Source organism: Bos mutus, chromosome 2, assembly GCF_027580195.1.
Source record: "Bos mutus isolate GX-2022 chromosome 2, NWIPB_WYAK_1.1, whole genome shotgun sequence".
In the NCBI taxonomy this organism is placed as follows: domain Eukaryota; kingdom Metazoa; phylum Chordata; class Mammalia; order Artiodactyla; family Bovidae; genus Bos; species Bos mutus.
Window position 1 is genome coordinate 105,597,568 of NC_091618.1, and position 22,833 is coordinate 105,620,400.

Genomic DNA, 22,833 nt, shown 5'->3' on the forward strand with positions numbered 1-22,833 from the left:
CGGACACTACAAAAGACTTTTGGATCATGTCATAAGGACTTGAAGAAGCTACTAATGACCAAAGACAAGTCAACCTGAGCAACTATAATAACCAAAATGGTTAGAAACACTCAAAGTTTAATCCATATCACATAAACAAACAAACCCAAATCCTTAATCACCACTGGAGAATGCTAGGTATGCAAGGGGCCTTTTTTACTTCTTTCTGAAACCTGGGAATAAGGTCAAAGACTCAAGCATTTATCCAATTTTTCCTATATGAACTGTAACATTAGATAACGAACCAGCAGAAGTTTTTCTTTACAGGAGTATTCTAACTAAGAAACGCAGAAGGAAAGATATAATCTTGCCGCTACTTCTACTGCTAAGTCACTTCAGTTGTGTCCGACTCTGTGCGACCCCATAGACGGGAGCCCACCAGGTTCCCCCATCCCTGGGATTCTCCAGGCAAGAACACTGGAGTGGGTTGCCATTTCCTTCTGCAATGCATGAAAGGGGAAGTTGCTCAGTCGTGTCCGACCCTCAGCAACCCCATGGACTGCAGCCTTCTAGGCTCCTCCATCCATGGGATTTTCCAGGCAAGAGTACTGGAGTGGGGTGCCATTGCCTTCAATAATATAATCCTAAACCAAATACCCAAGTATTAAGCATGAATTGCTACTAGTATCACACAAAAAAGAGGCATGCAGAGATTATGTCTGTTCGATGGAAGAACACATCAATACTTATTCATTAACTGTCAGACAAAAACAAGTATTGAATGTGAATCTAACCAAGCCTCTGGATCCGTCAACAATTTATTGGAAAAACTGAGTATAAGCAACAAGTTATACGCTAATATGGCACACAACCAATACAATTCCTATCATGGAATACCTGCTGGATAAAAATCCTGGTTTCATTAACTTAACAGTAAGAAGAAAAAGAAGAGACTGCGGGAGAGAAAGAAGGAAAAGCAGAGAGGGAAGAAGAGAGAGGGAACCATCCAAGGCCCTCAGACTTCAGAAGAAAAACTAAACTCTTTACAATGATGAACAAGACCCTTCCCAGCCTGGCACACCTTCCCCTTCCCACCCTCTGTTCTGAGGTTACCGCCTAGTCACCTTGCTCCTTCCCACCCTTAACCATATGACACGGACTCTTGCCTCAAGGACTTTGCACCTGCGTTCCCCTCTGTCTGCAACCTTCTCTGGAATGTCTGCATGCTTGCTCCCTCTGTCAATGGCATCTTCTCAGAGGCCTTCACTGATCAGCTGATAAAATAGAAGCCCTTCCCCCAACTCCCTATTTCACTTTCCAGCTTTACTTTTTCTCCACTGAGCTTATAACTTTGTTAGCACCCTACAGAATTTCTTATTTGTTTACTTATTACATGGTTCTTCTGATTTGAATATAAGCTTCATGAGGTCAGCAATTATTGTCCTTCTGAACCTTAAGAGTGTCTTAGAATAGCTACTCAGGTGTTAATATATATTTATGTAAATCAATAAATTCAGTCCTTAAAAAACAATGGAATGTCAAGATTTTCTTCAATTCTACATTATTTGTAAAAAATCAAGTTGAAAATATCTTACAAGAAAAAAATACACATAGATTTTCTTTTTTCTTGAAATTAAAACCAGACCCAAAGATATTTGTGAGATCTTGTTTTACTTAACCTCTGTGCTGTCTCAACCGTCTGGTCCCAGTCCTGCAAAGCTAGCTGTAGTTTCATTTTCTTTACAAAAGCAGGAAGGAAACTTGGAAAATTCATGATTATCTCGTTCACAGTCTCCAGAGCACCTGAATAATTCTGGCGCATCTCAAGGCATTGTGCCTAATGGGAGAAAAAAGTAAAGAGTGATATCAAAACTATGATCATATACACTTAGGTTGTCACAGCAGGTGAGGTAGAATTCTATTACTTAAAATTTTCTATATTTTTGCTTTCTGACCTTTCTGTAAGGAACAGTTTTCACTTTTATAATCAGAAAAGTAAGTTTTAATCAAACAAAATTTTGAAACATCACACAGAATCAAAACATTTTATACAATAAGTGATTTTGTTTTAAAATTCACCTTAAATAACAGAAATATAATTATAGGATAAAAATTTTAAAGAATATATCAAAAAGAATGTATTTATAACAGAAAAAATTACCTTTTAGAATAAAATATTTCCAGGATATCTGTAAGTAGCATCTAAAACTAAGAAATTTTTATCTTTTTAAAAAAATTACTTTCTGCCTCAAGAAAATTTTAGAGATAAACAATATAAATTGCAAAACTATCTCAATATTTTCACTTCTAAGAATTATCTTAAAGACATAACTGGATATTTATGGCAGAATTATTTACAATAGAAAAAGTTAAAGTAACCCAAAATGCCAAAGCCTTTGACTGTGTGGATCACAATAAACTGGAAAATTCTGAAAGAGATGGGAATACCAGACCACCTGACCTGCCTCTTGAGAAACATATATGCAGGTCAGGAAGCAACAGTTAGAACTGGACATGGAACAACAGACTGGTTCCAAATACAAAAAGGAGTACGTCATGGCTGTATATTGTCACCCTGCTTATTTAACTTATATGCAGAGTACATCATGAGAAACGCTGGGCTGGATGAAGCACAAGCTGGAATCAAGATTGCCAGGAGAAATATCAATAACCTAAGATATGCAGATGACACCACCCTTATGGCAGAAAGTGAAGAGGAACTCAAAAGCCTCTTGATGAAAGTGAAAGAGGAGAGTGAAAAAGTTGGCTTAAAGCTCAACATTCAGAAAACCAAGATCATGGCATCCGGTCCCATCACTTCATGGCAAATAGATGGGGAAACAGTGGAAACAGTATAAGACTTTATTTTTCTGGGCTCCAGAATCACTGCAGATGGTGACTGCAGCCATGAAATGAAAAGACGCTTACTCCTTGGAAGGAAAGTTATGACCAATCTAGACAGCATATTCAAAAGCAGAGACATTACTTTGTCAACAAAGGTCTGTCTAGTCAAGGCTATGGTTTTTCAAATGGTCATGTATAGATGCGAAAGTTGGACCATAAAGAAAGCTGAGCACTGAAGAATTGATGCTTTTGAACTGTGGTGTTGGAGAAGACTCTTGAGAGTCCACTGGACTTCAAGGAGATCCAACCAGTCCACCCTAAAGGATATCAGTCCTGGGTGTTCACTGGAAGGACTGATGTTGAAGCTGAAACTCCAATACTTTGGCTACCTGATGCAAAGAGCTGACTCACTTGAAAAGACCCTGATGCTGGGAAAGATTGAGGACAGGAGGAGAAGGGGACGACAGAGGATAAGATGGTTGGATGGCATCACCGACTCAATGGACATGGGTTTGGGTGGACTCCAGGAGTTGGTGATGGACAGGGAGGCCTGACGTGCTGCAGTTCATGGGGTCACAAAGAGTCGGACACGACTGAGCAACTGAACTGAACTGAACCCAAAATGGCCACATAGCATTAAATGACAGCATATTCATTTAATAAGATTTCAGGTGCCATTAAAGGTCATTATGTTAATTTGTAGATCTATACTTATGAAACAGAGATGTAATTTACAATATAATAAATTTACCTGGTTATCTCCAATGCTGATATTTATTTTTAATTCAGATATTACTGTATTCTAAAATTTTTCTACAATGTACATGCAATTACTTTCATGGTCAGAAAATATAAATCTACAAATTAGTATGTGCTTTAAGAACAGATGATGGGGCCTAACACGTTTTTTAAAACGTGTTACTGAATCCCCTTCAGGAGTAAATTTAGTCCTAGAATATCTCAGTTCAAAATGAGCATCTGCCTCAACAGATGCACAGTATAACTGCAATACATTCCTGAAATCAGTTTGAGATTATATTCCCATAGAATTAAAGGAAAAGTGTGAGAACCATCCAATGATGCCACTGACTGCATCAAAATAAATTATTTAAACTTCTCAACGGCAAACAGTAATTGCAAAAAGGAATAAAGATAATTTTAAAAAATATATAGACACCCTTGGAATCTGTCTGAATAGCTGGTAACTTAAAATAACAAAATCATGCCAACAGAGCACATCTAGTACTTCCTTAGACCATTGCCTCCCACGTGAAAGCAACATATCATATTCAGATCAGATCAGATCAGATCAGTCGCTCAGTCGTGTCCGACTCTTTGCGACCCCATGAATCACAGCACGCCAGGCCTCCCTGTCAATCACCAACTCCCGGAGTTCACTCACACTCACGTCCATCGAGTCAGTGATGCCATCCAGCCATCTCATCCTCTGTCGTCCCCTTCTCCTCTTTCCCCCAATCCCTCCCAGCATCAGAGTCTTTTCCAATGAGTCAACTCTTTGCATGAGGTGGCCAAAGTACTGGAGTTTCAGCTTTAGCATCATTCCTTCCAAAGAAATCCCAGGGTTGATCTCCTTCAGAATGGACTGGATGGATCTCCTTGCAGTCCAAGGGACTCTCAGGAGTCTTCTCCAACACCACAGTTCAAAAGCATCAATTCTTCAGCGCTCAGCCTTCTTCACAGTCCAACTCTCACATCCATACATGACCGCAAGAAAAACCATAGCCTTGACTAGACGAACCTTTGTTGGCAAAGTAATGTCTCTGCTTTTGAATATGCTATCTAGGTTGGTCATAACTTTCCTTCCAAGGAGTAAGCATCTTTTAATTTCATGGCTGCAGTCACCATCTGCAGTGATTTTGGAGCCCAGAAAAATAGTCTTATACTGTTTCCACTGTTTCCCCATCTATTTCCCATGAAGTGATGGGACCAGATGCCATGATCTTCGTTTTCTTAAAGCTCAACATTCAGAAAACATATCATATTAAATGAAACTAAATTTGCTATATAATTGGTTCATATCATTCCTGGTTGGACTTCAACTAAGGGAAGCCTCTGCCTGAATGAACTGAAAAATACATACATAATTGGAATGGGTTATATCAGAAAAAGAATTTAAACCAGTCTAAAAAGTATTAGAGGAAAAGGGAAAATCCTCCTAAGCTGCTTATATTAACACTTGAAATAGCCCTACCTGAGAAGATTATCTACTAGCTTTGCTTTAAGGACTAGAGAGGATGAAAAATGAGACAGAAAAACTTAAAAAAAAAAAAAAACAACTTGCTATATGTCCATAAGCTCTAGCAGCGCCATTAGGCAAAACCTGAGTCCAATCAGCACGAATTCTAGTTGTCCTGATGACAAGCATCTGAAGAAGCTCACTAGCCCTGGAAATTGACAAGAGCAATGTAGGGATATTGGCAGTAGCCAAGACACTAATAATCCTCTTTTTCTTTTTTATCCCCTCCCCCAAATCGCTAATTTAATAGACTGTTTTCCTAATATAAATTTAGTTTCTTTTTGCTGAAATTAAAAAAAAAAATTTAAGGCATTCAAAGTCATCAGTGGGATTGAAGAAAGAGTCCAAATTAAACATTTCCACCCACCAATGATTTCTAATGACTTTGCCACTTGGTTAGCCCTCCCAACGTATGGCTAAGTGAGTTCATGTTATTTCTCTTTTCATCAGCTGCCAGTCTACCTGGTTCAAAGCAAGAGCCAAGGGCTTTACAGAAGGAGCCAGCCTCTCATCCCCATCCCATCCATACCCACCTGCCCTGACACTCACCTTCCTTCCCTCAATCCTTCACTTCTCTCCACTTCACTCATTGTGCTTTAGTCTCCAGACTAAAGGCATATGCCTTAAGGTATATGAACTCTCTACCCATCTATTTGCAATGCTCTCCCTAGGGGCCCACATGGCTTTAAACCTCACCTCCCATACATCTTTGCTCAAAATCACTTTCTCTGACTACAACATTTAAAACTGCTTTCCTACCCAGTTGTACTTCTCGCTCTGTATTCTTCCACTGTACTTATCACCTTCTCATATACAACATGACTCGCTTCGTTTATTGTCTCTCTCCACTGGTAGAACATAAGCTTCATGAAAGAAAGACATTTTATTTTGCTCAGGGTATCCCTAGTATCTAGAGTGATGCCTCACACATATTAAGACGCATCATAGATGTTTGGTGAGTAAATAATGTAGGAACCATCACAACCAACAACAGCAACAGCAAAAACAAATAAAATTGATCCAGGATTTAAGAATTTGGCAGGGAGTACTTTTCCCTAGTTTACTGTTCATCATCCTATACAAATGCAGTTGAGAGTTGAAAGCAACATTTAAAACCATCATTTTGAGCTACTTAGTTTTGTTGGGTTTCAGATATACTACAAATAAATTTTAAAACATCATTTTATTAATCTAACTCCAACTCACCTTACCCAGTAGAGCAAAAATATCATTCCCATCTTGCAATCCCTCTTCAAAGTATCTTAATGCTTTTTTAGTATAAGGTTCTTTTCTTCTTGTAATATCAAGCCATGCTCTCAAAACCTGTCCCTGTAAAACAAATAATTCTTTTATTTTTTCTTGGAAATGAAAGAAACAAACATGGATGAGTTAAATGCTACATCATTCTTATTTGTAATCAGTCACAAAAATCACTCTATTGAATAATCTTATAAAAAATAAGACTACAATAAAATCACTTTCAAGCCCTTGCCAGCCTAGAGTCTTGAGAACTATTATGAGTTTCAGTCTTTAAGATTACTACTATAGCCAGTATTAATATGAATAAGTTTGTAAAACCATTAATGCTAAATAACCAATATTCTTACGTGGGGCTTTTTAAATAAACTATTAATAATAATTGTTAAACATGTAATTCAGTACATAAATAAGAATTTGTTACTTTTTTGGGGGGAAGCAGACCAAATGAAATAAGATGAGGAAGAAGTTCCTTGTTTCACATTTATTAAATATTAAGATAATTTGGCAACTATCTCATTCTGTTTGACTAGTTCAGTGAGATTCAAATAAAAGGATAAAATGCCCTCAGAAATTTAAAAATGAAGCAGTCATGAACATTTACCTTCAGAAATGTTAGTAAGCCAATGGGCTGTAAGGTTTATAGGATTAGAAATAAAACGGATACTCATATATTATTTTTCTTTTTAATGCCAAATAAAAAATTATGAAATCTGCTCCTTTGTAAAAAAAAATTCTAGGTGAATTACTAAATCTTCTAAATCTTTAACTAAGATCATATTTACTTCCCTGTATTAGACCTGAAAAGACAGGTAAGAATTCTTAAACAATGCTACTTCTACTCACTAGATCACTGTCCTTATTTGAATTGTTTCAAACTTGTGCATGATTCCCAACTTTTATTTCTAGTCCAACACCTCTTCTAATTTTTTCTCTTCTTTCCAAAAGTTCATCTACTGTCTCCATCTCACTGTCCTGCCAGTGCCTGAAATATAGCACGTCTAAAGGCAAACACATCATCTCTCTCCAAGATTACTTTCTCATCCCAGTGTAATTTCTATCCACATTAACTAGTCTCTGAATTGTCCAGGCTTAAAACTTCAGAGAGACATCCTTGATATCTGACACCTCAGTATCTTTCCTGCACTATTTATAATAAGTTGTTAATTCCTGCAGGTATTTGATAATTCTCAAGTTCCTATCCACTGTATAATTTTAGTGTAGATCCTTAAAACCTTTGGCAGAAAGTACTACCTTTGTAAAGGGGCCTGCATTCTGGTTCCTTCCCAGGCCAGTTCATCCTGTAAACCTTTGCTAAATTCATATTCTGAATTTTCACTTTAAAGTAACACTGACATGATTAAAAATCTTCAGTGACCCTTAATGCATATCAAATTAGATACAAATATTTGTACCTACCCATGAAGATCCTTCAATTTGTCCCAATCTACTTTTCCAACCTTTTCTTCCATTCTCTTCCGTTTACCCTAAACTCTGGTCAGATGTGAGGTTCTCACTGTCCAGAACCTACATGTCTCCTTGTTTTCCTTATTTCCGTATTGGGTATATCTAATTCCCTTTTCCATAATCTTTGCTGGTGGAAACTGTATCCCTCTTTCAAATTTTAGCTCAAATACTACTTCCTTCAAGAAATTCTTCTTCATTCTCCTAATGTTTATGTAATGGGTGAATAGTGCCAGGCACAAAGTAAATGAGCAATAAATGCTAACTAATATTTCCCTGCACATTTTAATCACACTTCTCATTCCATTTGTCAATTTTCTCATAATATTAACTGGGTATGTGCTCTACAACACTGCTAGGTGATTCGTTCATGAAAGTCAAGTTTATGCATTTCTTATCTTTCTATTAACAGTGCACATAACGGTGCCCTGTACCTAGAGCAGTTCGATACGGAGAGTGGGAAGGAAGGAAAGAGAAAGGACAGGAAGGAAGGGAGGGAAGGAAGCAGGAAGGATCTCGTCAAGAGCTAATAGACTGCATTAAAAAAAAGCAACCTAAGAAAACCAGAATTTTATAAAATATTAAAATAAAGCTGTTACTTATAAAGTGAGCATAGAGTGGGCAATAACAAAGAACACCACTGAATATATAAACAACATTAAGCTTTCTTTAATGATACTATTTCAAAATAAGAAAATCAGCTACCTCTTTACTCCCATTTGATATCTTGATCATTCGGTCAATATATTCTCTCGCTTTATCATGCCGACCAACGTGCCACAAAAACAAGCCTGCTTGGTACAAAACTTTTGGTCCAGCTCCTTTACGCTGCTCTTTCACTCTGGCATCTGACTCGAGAATAGCTTCTCTATCTAGGAGAGGGAAAAAACACATTAAGTGAAAATTAAATTCTAGATCAAGAGTTTACGATAGATCAGATGATTAACAGCAGAGAATATAGTTCTTCTCTCTATAGCAACACTAGTAGAAATAAATGCAAGAAATATGCAAGCCCCAAAATCACTGCAGGTGGTGACTGCAGCCATGAAATTAAAAGATGCTTGCTCCTTGGGAGAAAAATTATGACCAACCTAGACAGCATATTAAAAAGCAGAGACATTACTTTGCCAACAAAGGTCCGTCTAGTCAAAGCTATGGTTTTTCCAGTAGTCATGTATGGATGTGAGAGGTGGACTATAAAGAAAGCTGAGTGCCAAAGAATTAATGCTTTTGAACTGTGGTGTTGGAGAAGATTCTTGAGAATCCCTTGGACAGCAAGGAGATCCAACCAGTCCATGCTAAAGGAAATCAGTCCTGAATATTCATTGGAAAGACATGCTGAAGCTGAAACTCTAATACTTTGACCACTGGATGCGAAGAACTGACTCATAGGAAAAGACCCTGATGCTGGGAAAGACTGAAGGCGGGAGGAGAAGGGGACGACAGAGGATGAGATGGTTGGATGGCATCACCGACACAAAGGACATGAGTTTGAGTAAACTCCAGGAGTTGGTGATGAACAGGGAGGCCTGGCATGCTGCAGTCCATGGGGTCGCAAAGAGTCGGACACTATTGAGCAACTGAACTGAACTAAGTAATTTAAAATTTCCTAGTAGCTACAAAGAAGTAAAAAGAAGTAAAATTGACTTTAATGATATATTTTATTTAACCCAATATATCCAAATGATCATTTCATATGGATTTGAAAATTAAGAAGATAATTTCCTTTTTTTCCCTTCTTTCTAAATTCTGATATGCACTTTACACAAAGCACATCTCAATTAAGATGCTACATTTTCTTCAGAAAATCTTAATATACGCTTAGATTTCATAAAATTTATTTTGGAAAAAACACAATCATATATTCATCCTAAACATATTTCTAACAACTGAATCAACTACCAGTAAAAGTAAATTAATTAAATTTAAAATTCATATCCTCAAGTAAGACACATTTCAAATGCTCTACGGCCATGTGTAGCTAACAACTACTGTGACCACATTGCCATTCTATACTTTACGTCATTCTCAAGACATAAAAAAAAAAAGTTAGTAATGATTCTAATATAGGACAATTATTAAGGGAAAACCCAGAACTAGTAGTCAAATTACCCTAATTCTTAATCCAATTCTAAAACATGTCAGGCTGCTGTCATTGGCCAATGAAAAGTGGTATAATTACTGCTACTTATATAGTTTAATGGGCTCCCCAGGTGGTGCTAATGGTAAGGAATCTGCCTGCCAATGCAGGAGAAACAAGACACGTGGGTTCAATCCCTGGGGTGGGAAGATGCCCTGGAGAAGAGAATGGCTACCCACTCCAGTACTCTTGCTTGGAGAATCTCATGGACAGAGGAGCCTGAAGGGCTACAGTCCGTGGGGTCACAAAGGAGTCCAACATGACTGAGTGACTTCTAGAACTCTAATCACTTCTATTCAATCTGTTACGTATGTGCTTAGGACACAAATGTCAATTAGATCCAAATCCTGGGTCAAATCAGAATGTGGATCAGTCAGGTAATAGGAAAAAGAAATGTGAAAGTTGAGGGTTGAGATTCTAACAGACTACCTTTTGGGAAATGGCTACCAAGGAAAGTACATGATTCTTCCTCTTAACTCTAGTGATACAAACAAGTGAAGGATTACCAAGTGAAGAATTTAGGAAACAAAATCGCATTCTGGAGGGCCAGACTGCTTGGCAAGATATCCTTTCTGCCCAACACGCCCATGGAACACCTTCAGAAATTTTCATCAAATAGTCGTGATACAGAAACAGAACTTATCAGGGAGGAAGCAGGCATTGCACCTTCCTGCCTATATTTCCATCAAGCGGAGAATCGGTTAGCTCACAAAGCTGGCTCTTGCTGGATATCAGCTCCAGTTCTTAATGCATCACAGCCTTTTCATAACCAGGGCTTTCATCAATATTCATGAAGAATGTACAAGAACAATCTAGGCCCTTTCTCAGGGAGACTGACAGGCTTCTGGGCCTCTCCTGAGTTCAAGCCCACTCAGCATCATCTATGCAAAGTCGAGTGAGGACTCAGGTGTCTCTAAACAATACTTCTGCCTCCATCTTTTTAGTGTCCTGGAAATCACATTTTCCAACAGAACCAGTACTCTTGGGAATAACCAATTAAATGACAACTTGCTTCCAGGAAGCATATTTTGTTACTTTTTTTTTTTAGGCTTACTGACTACATTAGCTTTCCTATGTAAACTCTCTGCTCCAGCTATACACACTCCTGCTGGAGCACAGAGAAAGGGGATCCAGAGAGGAGCCTAATCCTGAACCATTTTGACATATTTGCCCACCAAGTTCTCCTGTCTGACAAATATGCTTTATACTCAAACCCTAGCTATCCTTTAAAGACAAGATCAATCTCCATTTCCACAAAGCCCTCCCAGCCTACTGTTATGGATAAACAGTACATGCCATTTTCAATTAATTATGGATTCGTCTGTTTTATTTTGTATCATTTTACTTAATAATAACATTAGTATTTAATCTTTGTAGGTTTAACATTTTCTTTCCCAACTAAATTATAAACTGATATTGCAGATCACTTCTTACAATTCTTGTGGCTCCTCTTCAGCAGTCCCCAATGTTTTCAATACCAGGGACCCGTTCCAGGAAGACAGTGTTACCACAAACTTGGAGGGGACTGGTCTGGGAATGATTCAAGTGCATTACATCTATTGTGCATTTTATTCCTCATCTAATACCGCCACTGATCTGACAGGAGGTACTGGTCTACCACCCTAAGGTTGGGAACCCCTCACTTTATCTGTCCCTTGCAGAAAGTATCTAGTTGTTAGATTTGTTTACAAGCTAAACATATTAAATAACATTTTATTGATTTGTACACGAATATGTGTGGGAAGGATGTAAGTGATACTCTGATTAAGAAAAAACTGTTTTCTATTATTTTAAACAATTCTATGACATTTGGTAAATGTCCAATTACTTGAAACAAGATCTTTTTATGATGCTATTAGCTGTTACTAGATATGTATGGATGAATACAATATTATTTCTTTGTTATTACCTAAAATTTTAATACTGTTCTGCCTCAGCCATTACGATACACTAAATATTAAGACAGTTAACCTAATTTTAATTGCTGGTTTATGTATAAAGTTCCTTATATAATCTAATCATATATCCCAACCTACTACTGGATAAAAATTTACTGAATATCTTAAAAAGAGCTAGCCCCCTTGGGGGGTATAAGAGCTTTTAAGAAGCTTAAGATATAGTAGAAGAGAGGAAGCGCATTTAACTATATATGCACACAAGTTAAAGTTGGCTGCTACAGAGTAATTTAGGTATACGCCTGTTTTGAGCTGTCCTTTTTTGGTTTAACCATTGATAACACATAGTCACCTTTGTATTAATTCAAACAATTCCTACAGGCTAATGAAACTTCTTCCATAGTATATAAGAAATATGAAAGCTAGAGAAGACTCACATTTCTTGTGCTTAATAAACTTAAGGTCTTGTTAGGACGATAAAACAAATATGATATTAATAGTATCCACAGATAATATATAATACAGACTGAAGGTTAAGGTCATTGACAAAAATCAAAATGAACTGAGTAGAAAAACTGTCTAAGCATTATACTTAAATACTATACCTGGATTAGGGCTCATTTTATGAGCGTATATCAGTGCAATTAGAGAACAAAGTGATACATCTTGTTTATTTTTAATAGCCTCAAATTCTCGAAGAGCTTCTTGAATTTTACCTGAAAATCAAAACCACAAAGTGAAAAATTATTCTTGGTGCAAAACAATAATTTAAAACTTGTGGGAGTGCTTAATAATTAGCATGTACCTTCCATTAATGTAGCATAGGCATGATAAAACCTGAAGACTGGGTCACTGCCGTAGCTCTTCATTCCCTCACTGGCAACAAGTAACACATGGTGGAAATATCTCTCCTGACAGTAGTAATTAATCAAAGCCTAAAAGGAAATAAAGATAAAGTTAAGAGAGATTCCAATGTTCTGAAATACTCTAACAAGCAGGCATTAATCTAAGATCTTGAATAATCTAAAACTTACCATATTTTTCTTCTAAGTTCCTTAAATATTGTTAAAGCCTAGCACTTAGTACTAAGGAATGTAGAACACAATCAACATAAGACTACTAAAATAACAATATTTTCTAATAATTTCAATCTTTTTCTCCTAAATGCTTTCTTAACAATATTGAAGTCAGAGTACTTTCAATTACCAAAAAACTTTAAAAAAAGACCAGAGGCTTCTATCGCCAGACTATAGGTTTCTTAAAACAAACAACACTTTGTTTCTACTTTGCTTTTGTAGCATCACAAAGTAATGACCTATTAAACCCAGCAATTTATTGTCAAAGATTATGTTTTCTGAGTTCCACGATAAATAAATAATTGTCAGTAAAACAAAGAATCTATTTTTTAAAGGAAATCACTCTCTTCAGGCTTTTTTTCAAAATTACATTATTCATATACAAGGCAGAAAAGTACTATCAGCTATGCTAAGTCGCTTCAGTCGTGTCCGACTCTTTGAGACTCCATAGACTGCAGCCCCCCAGGCTCCTCTGTCCATGGGATTCTCCAGGCAAGAGTACTGGAGTGGGTAACCATTCTCTTCTCCAGGGGATTTTCCCAACCCAGTGATCAAACCTGTGACTCTAATGTCTCCTGCATTGATAGGCAGGGTCTTTCCCACTGGTGCCACCTGGGAAGCCCACCATCAGCTATGCTTTATACTGTTTTTCTTAGGATCTTATCTAAGGCTTAGTTGCTAACCTAATCAAAGAAGGAAACCATATTCCATACTCCCCATTACTAAGATACACCTGATTCACCTCCACGAACCAATTCAGGCCATTCCATACCTATCTAGTATGACTCTTCAGCTGCTCATCTGTGAGAAACACAAATGAAGCACTCATTGACAGGGTTAAAATGAGTGTCTATACAGCTCCTTTTTTTTTTTTTTTTTTCCCAATCTACTGTTTGTGGAGGGTCTGAGAGCTTTTCTAGAAGTCAGGCAAACGTCCTCTGTAACCTTCACTATGCTTCCCTCCTCTGGTTGCAGATCTCTGGTCCCGTCTCAGCCACAGCTTCTTCACAGCATGATTCAGATGCCATTTCCAAGACCCCCACAGCACATCTCAGAAGAGTGCAGGTTTCCTCCAGAGCCGCTTCCCTAAGGTTGCAAGTGACTCCTTGGTTTGCCACAACTAAGGACACTTTTGGGGCTTCCCTGGGGGCTCAGATGGAGACTCAGGTTGGATCCTTGGGTTGGAAAGATCCCCTGGAAGAGGGCATGGCAACCCACTCTAGGATTCTTGCCTGGAGAATTCCACGGACACAGGAGCCTGGCGGGCTACAGTGCACAGGATAGCAAAGAATTGGACCCTTTTAATATCATCTTACTTGATTTTCTGTTCAGCATTTAGTATCGCTAAGCACCTATATAACTCTCCTGAAAGGCAGGGGCAGGGTAACCTACAAAGGACATGGATTTTAAAGTAAAAAGACCTGGTTTCAAATTTCTGGTCTATCCGACAGCACCTCAGTTTGCTCACTGATAAAATGCTGGTAGTCATTTACAGGTCATTGTGAGGATTCATTGAATTATCGTACTCAATTCCTCCTATTCAGGGGGGGAAAAAAGTTCCTCCAAACTCCATATGTTGATGATATTAAAAAAACAAAACAAAACAAAACAGAAAAACGTGTCAAGACCTCTTATCGCAGCTCCAGATTTCTATTTTCAGTTTCTCCACCACCCAAGCCAGACACCTAGTCAGAAATTCTCTCTTCCTGTTTGCATAGTCCCCCTAAGTCTAACCAGTCAGTAGGCTCTTCTGTTGCTCGAGTCTACTTCCCACTCCCTACACCAATTTCTACTATCTTCGTTCAGGTTAGGTTGTCCAGTCCAAAAACATTTACTGAGTGCCAGACACTGGACAAAGTACAGTGACTATAAAGATGAATAAGACACGGTTCTTGTCCCAGAAAAGCCCCAGAAATGCTTAAAACTGTCAACAGAGACTAGAATCTAAAGACTATTTGACCACACATCTATAGTCAATTAATCTTCAACAAAGGAGGTTAAGAATATGTTGGAGTTACAGACACAATGGAGAAAAGACCGTCTCTTTCAGCAAGTGGTGCTGGGAAAGCTGAACAGTGGCACGTAAATCAATGAAGTTAAAACACAACCTCACACCAAATATACAAAAAAACCTCAATGACTTAAAAACTAAAAAATAAACACGACACCATAAAACTCCTAGAAGAGAACCTAGGCAAAACATTCTCTGACATAAATAGTACCAATTGTTTTCTTAGGTCAGTTTCCCAAGACAATATAAATAAAAGAAAAAACAAACAAATGGGACCAAATCAAACTTAAAAGTTTTGGCATAGCAAAGGAAATCATAAACAAAACGAAAAGGCAACCCATGGACTGCGAGAAGATATTTGCAAAATATTTGCTTAATGTCCAAAATATACAAACAGCTCATACAATTCAGAAAAAACAACAACAAAAAAACCCAAACAACCCAATGGAAAAACGGGCATAAGACCTAAACAGATATTTCTCCAAAGACATACAGATGGCCAACAGACACATTAAAAGATGCTCAACATCGTTAATTATTACAGAAATGCAAATCAAAACTACAATGAAATATCACCTCACACAGGCCATCATTAAAAAAATCTACAAATAATAATTGCTGCAGAGAGTGTGGAGAAAAGGGAACCCTCCTGCACTGTTGGTGGGACTGTAAGTTGGTGCAGTCACTATGGACAACAATATGGAGGCTACTCAAAAAATTAAAAATAGAGTTGCCATATGATCCTGCAATCTCACTCCTGGGCATATATCTGGAGGAAACTGTAATTCAAAAAGGTACATATACCCCAATGTTCACAGCAGTACTATTTACAATAGCCAGGACATGGAAGTAACCTAAATGTCCATCGACAGAAGACTGGATAAAGAAGATGTAGTGTATATATATATATACACACACACACATAATGGAATATTAATAATAAAAATGCCATTTTGCGGCAACATAAATAAACCTAGAGATTATCATACTAAGTGAAGTCAGAAAAACTAATAACATATGATATCACTTAAATGTGGAATTAACATATAACACAAATGAACTTATTTATGACACAGAAACAGATTCACAGACAGAAAGAAGAGACTGGTGGTAGCCAGGGAGGAAGGGAGATATTGGGAATTTGGAGTTAGCAGAAACTGTTATACAGAGAATGGATTAACAACAAGGTCCCTACTATACACTGCTACTGCTAAGTCACTTCAGTCGTGTCCGACTCTGTGCGACCCCATAGACGTCAGTCCACCAGGCTCCCCCGTCCCTGGGATTCTCCAGGCAAGAACACTGGAGTGGGTTGCCATTTCCTTCTCCAATGCATGAAAGTGAAAAGTGAAAGTGAAGTCGCTCACTTGTGTCCGACTCTGAGCGGACCCATGGACCTCAGCCTACCAGACACCTCCATCCATGGGATTTTCCAGGCAAGAGTACTGGAGTGGGGTGCCATTGCCTTCTCCCTACTATAGCACAGGGAGCTACATTCAATATCCTGTGATAAACCACAATGGAAAAGAATATGAAAAAGAATTAACTCATTTAACTATAAAGAATTAACTCAGTTAATTATAACTGAGTCACTTTGCTGTACACTAGAAATACAACATTGTTAATCAACTATACTTCAATAAAACAAAGTTTTTAAAAGACTGAAATGTAGTGTAGCAAATGCAAGAAAAGAGCTTATAAACTGCTTTGGGAATGCAGGAGAGTGAGGTTGGGGTATGGGAGGATAGGAGAGTAAAATTCTTGGGGAGGACTTAGAAACTGACTCTATTCACAAACTCCTACTTCCTACATACATACTCTTACCTATCCCTCTTCATGATTCATAAGGAAGTCGGCCAAAAGAGGACCTCAAACAACACAGAAGGCAGAATTAAGCCATGATTCACCGGGATCGGGTGAGGATGGAGAGGACTAAAACCATCCTTGTATGCGGGAGCGGGGACTGGCCCACTGTGGCGTATGGGCCATGTCTGGCCTGCTGCCTGCTTTCAAACAGCCAGCAAATCAACATGTTCAAATGGTTGAGGAAAAAGAAGAAAAATATAACGTATGAAACTTACATGAAATTCAACTTTCAGTGTCCGTAAGTAAAGTTTTATTGGAACAAAGCCAGGCTCATTTGCTTAAGTATTGTCTGTCTATGGCTGTTTTCATGCTATGACGGCAGACTCGATACCACGGAGACCCTATGGTCGATAATGCCTGAATATGTACCACCTGGCCCATTATAGAGAAAGTTGGCCATTTCTAGACGCTTAAGTAGAACAGGGATAATTGGAAGAGGTGGTTGGAGAAAAAGCTGGAGTCAAGGACCTCCTATTGAGTTGATTTAGACTAGAACATGCTAAAAACAACACTTTTTAGCATGAGAAGTGTTTTTATTGAAAAGTTCATTTAGGTGGCAATATGAAGAACAAATTTAAGGGGACGGGGAAAGCTCCACAGGAAAATTAAGTTTCAGACAAAAAAGCAAAAGACACTATCATTGGCTAAGTGTTCTCCATCCACTCATCACCAGCAAACAATACACACTGCTTTCACCTGTATAGGGACTAACTCCTCCCCCCATCAAATGTAGAAAAATTTGGGAGGGTTTTTCTTAGCTTTATTATTGCGGGGCTTATTATCCTCAGGGCTTAGAACAATGCTAGACACATGGGACACATTCAATAAACATTTGTTGAATTAATTTAATTAAGGTTTTCGCCAGCAATAGACTATAAAATCGGTGAAGGCGGGGACTGTTCTATTCATTACTATCCCCAGTTCCAGTGGACAGACAGTGAGCCCTCCTTCAACATGTGTTGAACAAGGGAATCAGTGAACAAATGAATGGAGATCATGATCCTAAAAAGTAACTTATTTTATTTCCAAGCCTCATATCTTTGTTTTCGTATCATCATTTCGTAAGTGGATCGTCATTAAATATTTGCCGAAGAGATGCATCAGTGGTAAACAGAGAAGTTGTTGTTCAGTCGCTTAGTCGTGTCCGACCATCACCCTAAAATACTCCATTTTCAAGCCTATGTCTTTAATTGATTTCATAAAATCTTTTTGCCCCTTTTACCGTCGCAGGGGGATTGCTGACACTAGTTTGCTGGAGTCCTTAAAAATCGCATCTCGGAGTCGCACTCAGTGTCATAAAATGACTAAAAACCTTATGAGCAAACAGGGTACAAAAGTAAAAGTGAAGACGACCAACAGGATGGGCCCGCACACTAACGGCAATTCGGAACGCAGCGCGTGGGGAAGGCTGCCCGGCATGAAGCTTCCTAAGCAGGGTCGGCGGAGGGAGAGCAGGTGATGTAAATCACAGGCCAGCGCTCCAAACGGGGACACCCAGCCAGGCTGGGCAGCGGGCACCGCAAGTAACAACGGCCTCGCCCGGTCGGCCCGCGCGCTTCCCCACGCCCCGCGGCCCCTCGCCATCCCCCCACTGCAACACGCAGCACGTCTTGCCCGCTCACCTTCAGCCCCTGCGAGTCCATGGCTTCCCAAAGGCCAGGCCGCAGGCCTCCTGATTGTGCGCCTACCGAAGCCTAATAGCAGAGCCAGGGGCTCAAGCCCTGCCGCCCAGGCCCAAACTCGCTCGGGACGCGGCAGGAGGGGCGGGGCGGATCCGAGCCGCCATTGGCTGCCAGTGTGAGGGGGCGGGCCCTCGCGGCTGGGATTGCAGGTCAGGCGCCGGCGGGGACCTGGAGGGAGGGCTGCGCATGGGGAAGGGGCCGTACCCACCGGATGCCCCGGGAGGTGGAGAGGTCAAACGCAGAAACGACCCTAGGAGGGCGGTGGGAGGGCGGTCCCCAGGATAAGGAATTAAAGAATGAAGGAAATGGAAGAGAACGGAGGGATAAGGGCAAGTCTGTTTCCCATCACTGACTACAAAGAAAGATACCATTTTCTGCATGTTTGAGTAGAGGCAGGTTCCCGCAGTGCGGCTGTTTAGAAGGCCTCAGCAGCTCAGGAAAAAGCCTTTAACTTTCACGTGTAGTAGTTGCATTATGGCCACAAGGTGGCGCAGAAAAATCACACTTGGGCCCATCTTTGCAAGCATTGCTGGAAATCTCGCGTTTCCTGTTAGAATGCACTTTAAATTAGTCCTTAAAAAAAAAGAAAAAAGCTCTTTTTTACTCCCTGATAACGAGAGAAACTAATAAAGTAACCTGCTGCTGCTAAGTCGCTTCAGTCGTGTCCGACTCTCTGCGACCCCATAGACGGCAGCCCACCAGGCTCCCTCATCCCTGGGATTCTCCAGGCAAGAACACTGGAGTGGGTTGACATTTCCTTTTTTAGTTAAAAATAATATTGCCGATTTTAAACTGAAAATAGATTTAATCCCTACGCAAACATTTATGTTTGTACCAGTTAGGCAACTGTCAGTTGCTGATAGATTTCTTAAGTTATTTAGTGAACTAAATTGAAATATAATGAAATAAGAGATTTCGTATTTCTGCTTAAAGATATTTTCAAAGTAAGATTTGAGGTTTAGGTAATCTTTGTAGAATCTTTTACACGGATTCCAAATTTCAATCCTAATTATTTTAATTTAGTTGATATAATTCAGAGTTGCCTTAATCAGATCTTAAGTTTGTTAAGCAGTCAAAAAACATTAACCTTTTTATATGCCAGGAGTTTAGGTAATGTCAATTTTGTGGGAAAGAATGACTAAGATAACAGGCTCCAATGCTAGACAGTATTTCTCACTGGTTTTCCTCAAGAGTGCATTCTCTTCAAAGAGGCACATATTATTTCATAAAGACTAGTTCTTATTTGTTTGTTTCCATCATTTATAGTCAAGCTAAATGTTTGTGCTGATGGACAGCTGGTATTACCTGCTGGTCTGATTTTCAGAGTCTGCGGATTAATCCATAGTTGGTATGCAGCAGAGAATACCAGAAACCAAGGTCCTCATCAAATAATGCTGAAGCTGAAGCTCCAATACTTTGGCCACCTGATGCGAAGAACTGAGTCATTAGAAAAGACCCTGGTGCTTGGAAAGATTGAAGGCAGGAGGAGAAGGAGAAGATGGAGGGAGAGATGGTTGGATGGCATCACCGACTCAATGGACATGAGTCTGAGCAAGCTCCGGGAGATGGTCAGGGACATGGAAGCCTGGCGTGCTGCAGTCTGTGGGGTAACAGAGTCAGACGTGACTGAGTGACTGAACAACAAGGTCCTGGTCAGCATATATAATCTTAAACTGTACGCTTTTAGTTTCAAGTAAAGAGTCCATCTGGAAGAAAATTTCTGAAGATTACAGTTAAAGGAGCAGATGATCAAGGTATCTTTCTGAGATCTTTAATGTCTAAACTTGGACTGTCAGACCATTGGAAGGCTGCACACTTAGACCACTTTAATTTATAAAATTCCCTTCATTCAATTCTGTTCTAAGGTTAAAGTATTTAGCACAAATCACCATATCTGGCGCTCCATGAGTGTTTTTTGGATTAAAACTACTTTGGAAATTTGCTTTGATACGCCTAGTAACTTGGTCCTTGCATAAGGTCACATGATCTTTTGTTCACATGGGCTTCCCTGGTGGCTTAGATGGTAAAGAATCTGCCTGCAAAATGGGAGACCTGGGTTCTTTCCCTGAGTCGGAAAGATTCCCTGGAGAAGGGAATGGCCACCCACTCCAGTATTCTTGCCTGGAGGATCCCATGGACAGAGGAACCTGGTGGGCTACAGTCCATGGGGTCACAGAGAGTGGGACATGACTGAGTGACTAACACTTTATTCCAGGCAGATGGGACAACCATTCCTTCTGAGAATACTTTCCCTTACTTTGCTCTGAGCCATTTCTCCATATGAAAAAAGCCTACTCTTTTTTTAGAATTCATCTCAACTCTTACTCTCTGCTGCTGCTAAGTTGCTTCAGTCGTGTCCGACTCTGTGTGATCCCATAGACAGCAGCCCACCAGGCTCCCCCGTCCCTGGGATTCTCCAGGCAAGAACACTGGAGTGGGTTGCCATTTCCTTCTCCAATGCATAAAAGTGAAAAGTGAAAGTGAAGTCGCTCAGTTGTGTCCGACTCCTAGCGACCCCATGGACTGCAGCCTACCAGGTTCCTCCGTCCATGGGATTTTCCAGGCAAGAGTACTGAAGTGGGGTGCCATTGCCTTCTCCGTCTTACTCTCTGTGAAGCCTTTAATGATTGCCATAACTGACTGAATGTGTGAGACTGCATGGTACAGTAGCAAGAACATGGTCTCCTAGACCTGAGATGAAACCCCCTGGTGTGCTGTTATTTTTCATGACTTGGGAAGGTTAATTTCCTGAGCTTAATTTTCCATATTTACTAAAGAAAATAAATACCTAATAATAGACAAAAAGTTCCTGACACATAATACATTCTATAACCATTCATAAAACACATAGTGTTCTGTAAGACTTAACACACTTTTATATATATATTTGTATTATAGTTATGGTGCATTTTTTGTTCATGTAATCTTTTCTACTGAATGGGGAGTACCTTAAAGCCACACAGTATAGTGAAGTGGGGATCAGCCTGGTCGCTGGAGTAGGCCATGTGTGCGTGCTAAGTCGCTTCAGACGTGTGTGACTCTTTGCAACCCTATGGACTATAGCCCGCCAGACTCCTCTGTCCTTGGGATTCTCTGGACAAGAATCTTCTTTGGTACTGGAGTGGGTTGCCATGCCCTCTCCAGCGGATCTTCCCAACCCAGGGATCGAACCTGCGCCCCCTACACTGTAGGTGGATTCTTTACTACTGAGCCACCAGGGAACCCCTGCAATCAAATTTTGATACCACCATTCCCTAGCTGTTTACTTGGACAAATTATTTAACTTTCCTGTGCTTGTGCTGTAAAGTGAGACTAATACCTCAGAATGCTGTTAAGGTTAAATGAGTTAATATTTAATGAACACAGCAGTGTTAGGTATATAGTAGTCACTGAATAACTTTAACTTCTAATTAATTATACTCTCAACTTCTCCAAACACAGAGCACAGTATTGATTCCATAAGCATTTAGCACATCTTATAGGACTGTTAAAGCCCTTCAGTTGTGCCTCTGTTTGGCTTTCTTCTCCCCAATTCCTACATCAATACACTGGTATCTATATTATTTTATGATATATTTGAGAAATTAAAGGAAAACGCTTAAGAAAAATAGGTGGTTCTGGTGAAGACAAAAGTAAAGGTAAGTATGCAAAAAATAAAAAAGATAAACATATAACATTATTAAACTTGGGAGCTGGAAAGAACTTTAGAATCAATTATCCAATCTCTGTATTTTACAGATGAAGCCCCCAAATATGAAATAATCTACCCAAAGGCCCCCAGTTTTCTACTCCCAACCTAGCCTTCAAAGCAGTTATGAATAATAAAAAGATAATGTGTTTGTTCTTAAGGCTATTTTACTATAAAGTTGAGCAAGAAAAATAGAGGGCAAATATGTACTATCCAAATAAACTGGCACATAGTTAGTCTCAGAGGTGACACTATGGAAAAGTTAGAAGTTAACTGAAGTCAGAACTGCTGAATCTGAGTTAAGGCTCTATTCCTTAAAGTTAATAACTTTGCAATTTTGGGCAAAGTTGTTTACTTTTCTCTGCTTTGGTTTATACCTTTGCAATGGATAATTGGGAATGGGACCGTAATATTTGTTTTGTTAGTATGTAGACTAAATGAGATTATGTGAAAATGTTTCAAAAATTGAAAAGCACCTTGTGAAAGTTCATAGCACACTTATAAGAAAACTTCATAGCACAGTTACAGGAAGGCTCCTTACCTCACTATGGGGCAAGCCATCTTAGCTCTCTGAGATTAGGATCTGGTTGTATGCTCTCTAGTCCTCTTTTCTTCTCCAAATAGCACAGTACACACAGTACCATTCTTTTGCATTGTGTATGAAGCATGGCAAT

General features: G+C 39.2%; 1 protein-coding gene across 2 annotated transcripts in view; it reads right to left on the reverse strand.

Annotated features, from left to right (window-relative positions):
- Positions 1 to 18,546, reverse strand: part of TTC21B (tetratricopeptide repeat domain 21B) — a 100,560-nt gene extending 82,014 nt beyond the window's left edge. For both annotated transcript variants that reach the window (XR_011461508.1, XM_005893457.2), the window contains exons 1-6: positions 18,412 to 18,546; positions 12,642 to 12,771; positions 12,442 to 12,552; positions 8,507 to 8,673; positions 6,287 to 6,409; positions 1,659 to 1,816 (exon numbers count right to left, since the gene is read on the reverse strand). Coding sequence is in view for 1 of the 2 variants with exons in the window: in XM_005893457.2 (XP_005893519.2) it covers positions 1,659 to 1,816; positions 6,287 to 6,409; positions 8,507 to 8,673; positions 12,442 to 12,552; positions 12,642 to 12,771; positions 18,412 to 18,432 (710 nt within the window). In the remaining variant the exon portion in view is untranslated. The remainder of the gene's footprint in view (positions 1 to 1,658; positions 1,817 to 6,286; positions 6,410 to 8,506; positions 8,674 to 12,441; positions 12,553 to 12,641; positions 12,772 to 18,411) is intronic.
- Between the last annotated feature and the right edge of the window lie 4,287 nt (positions 18,547 to 22,833).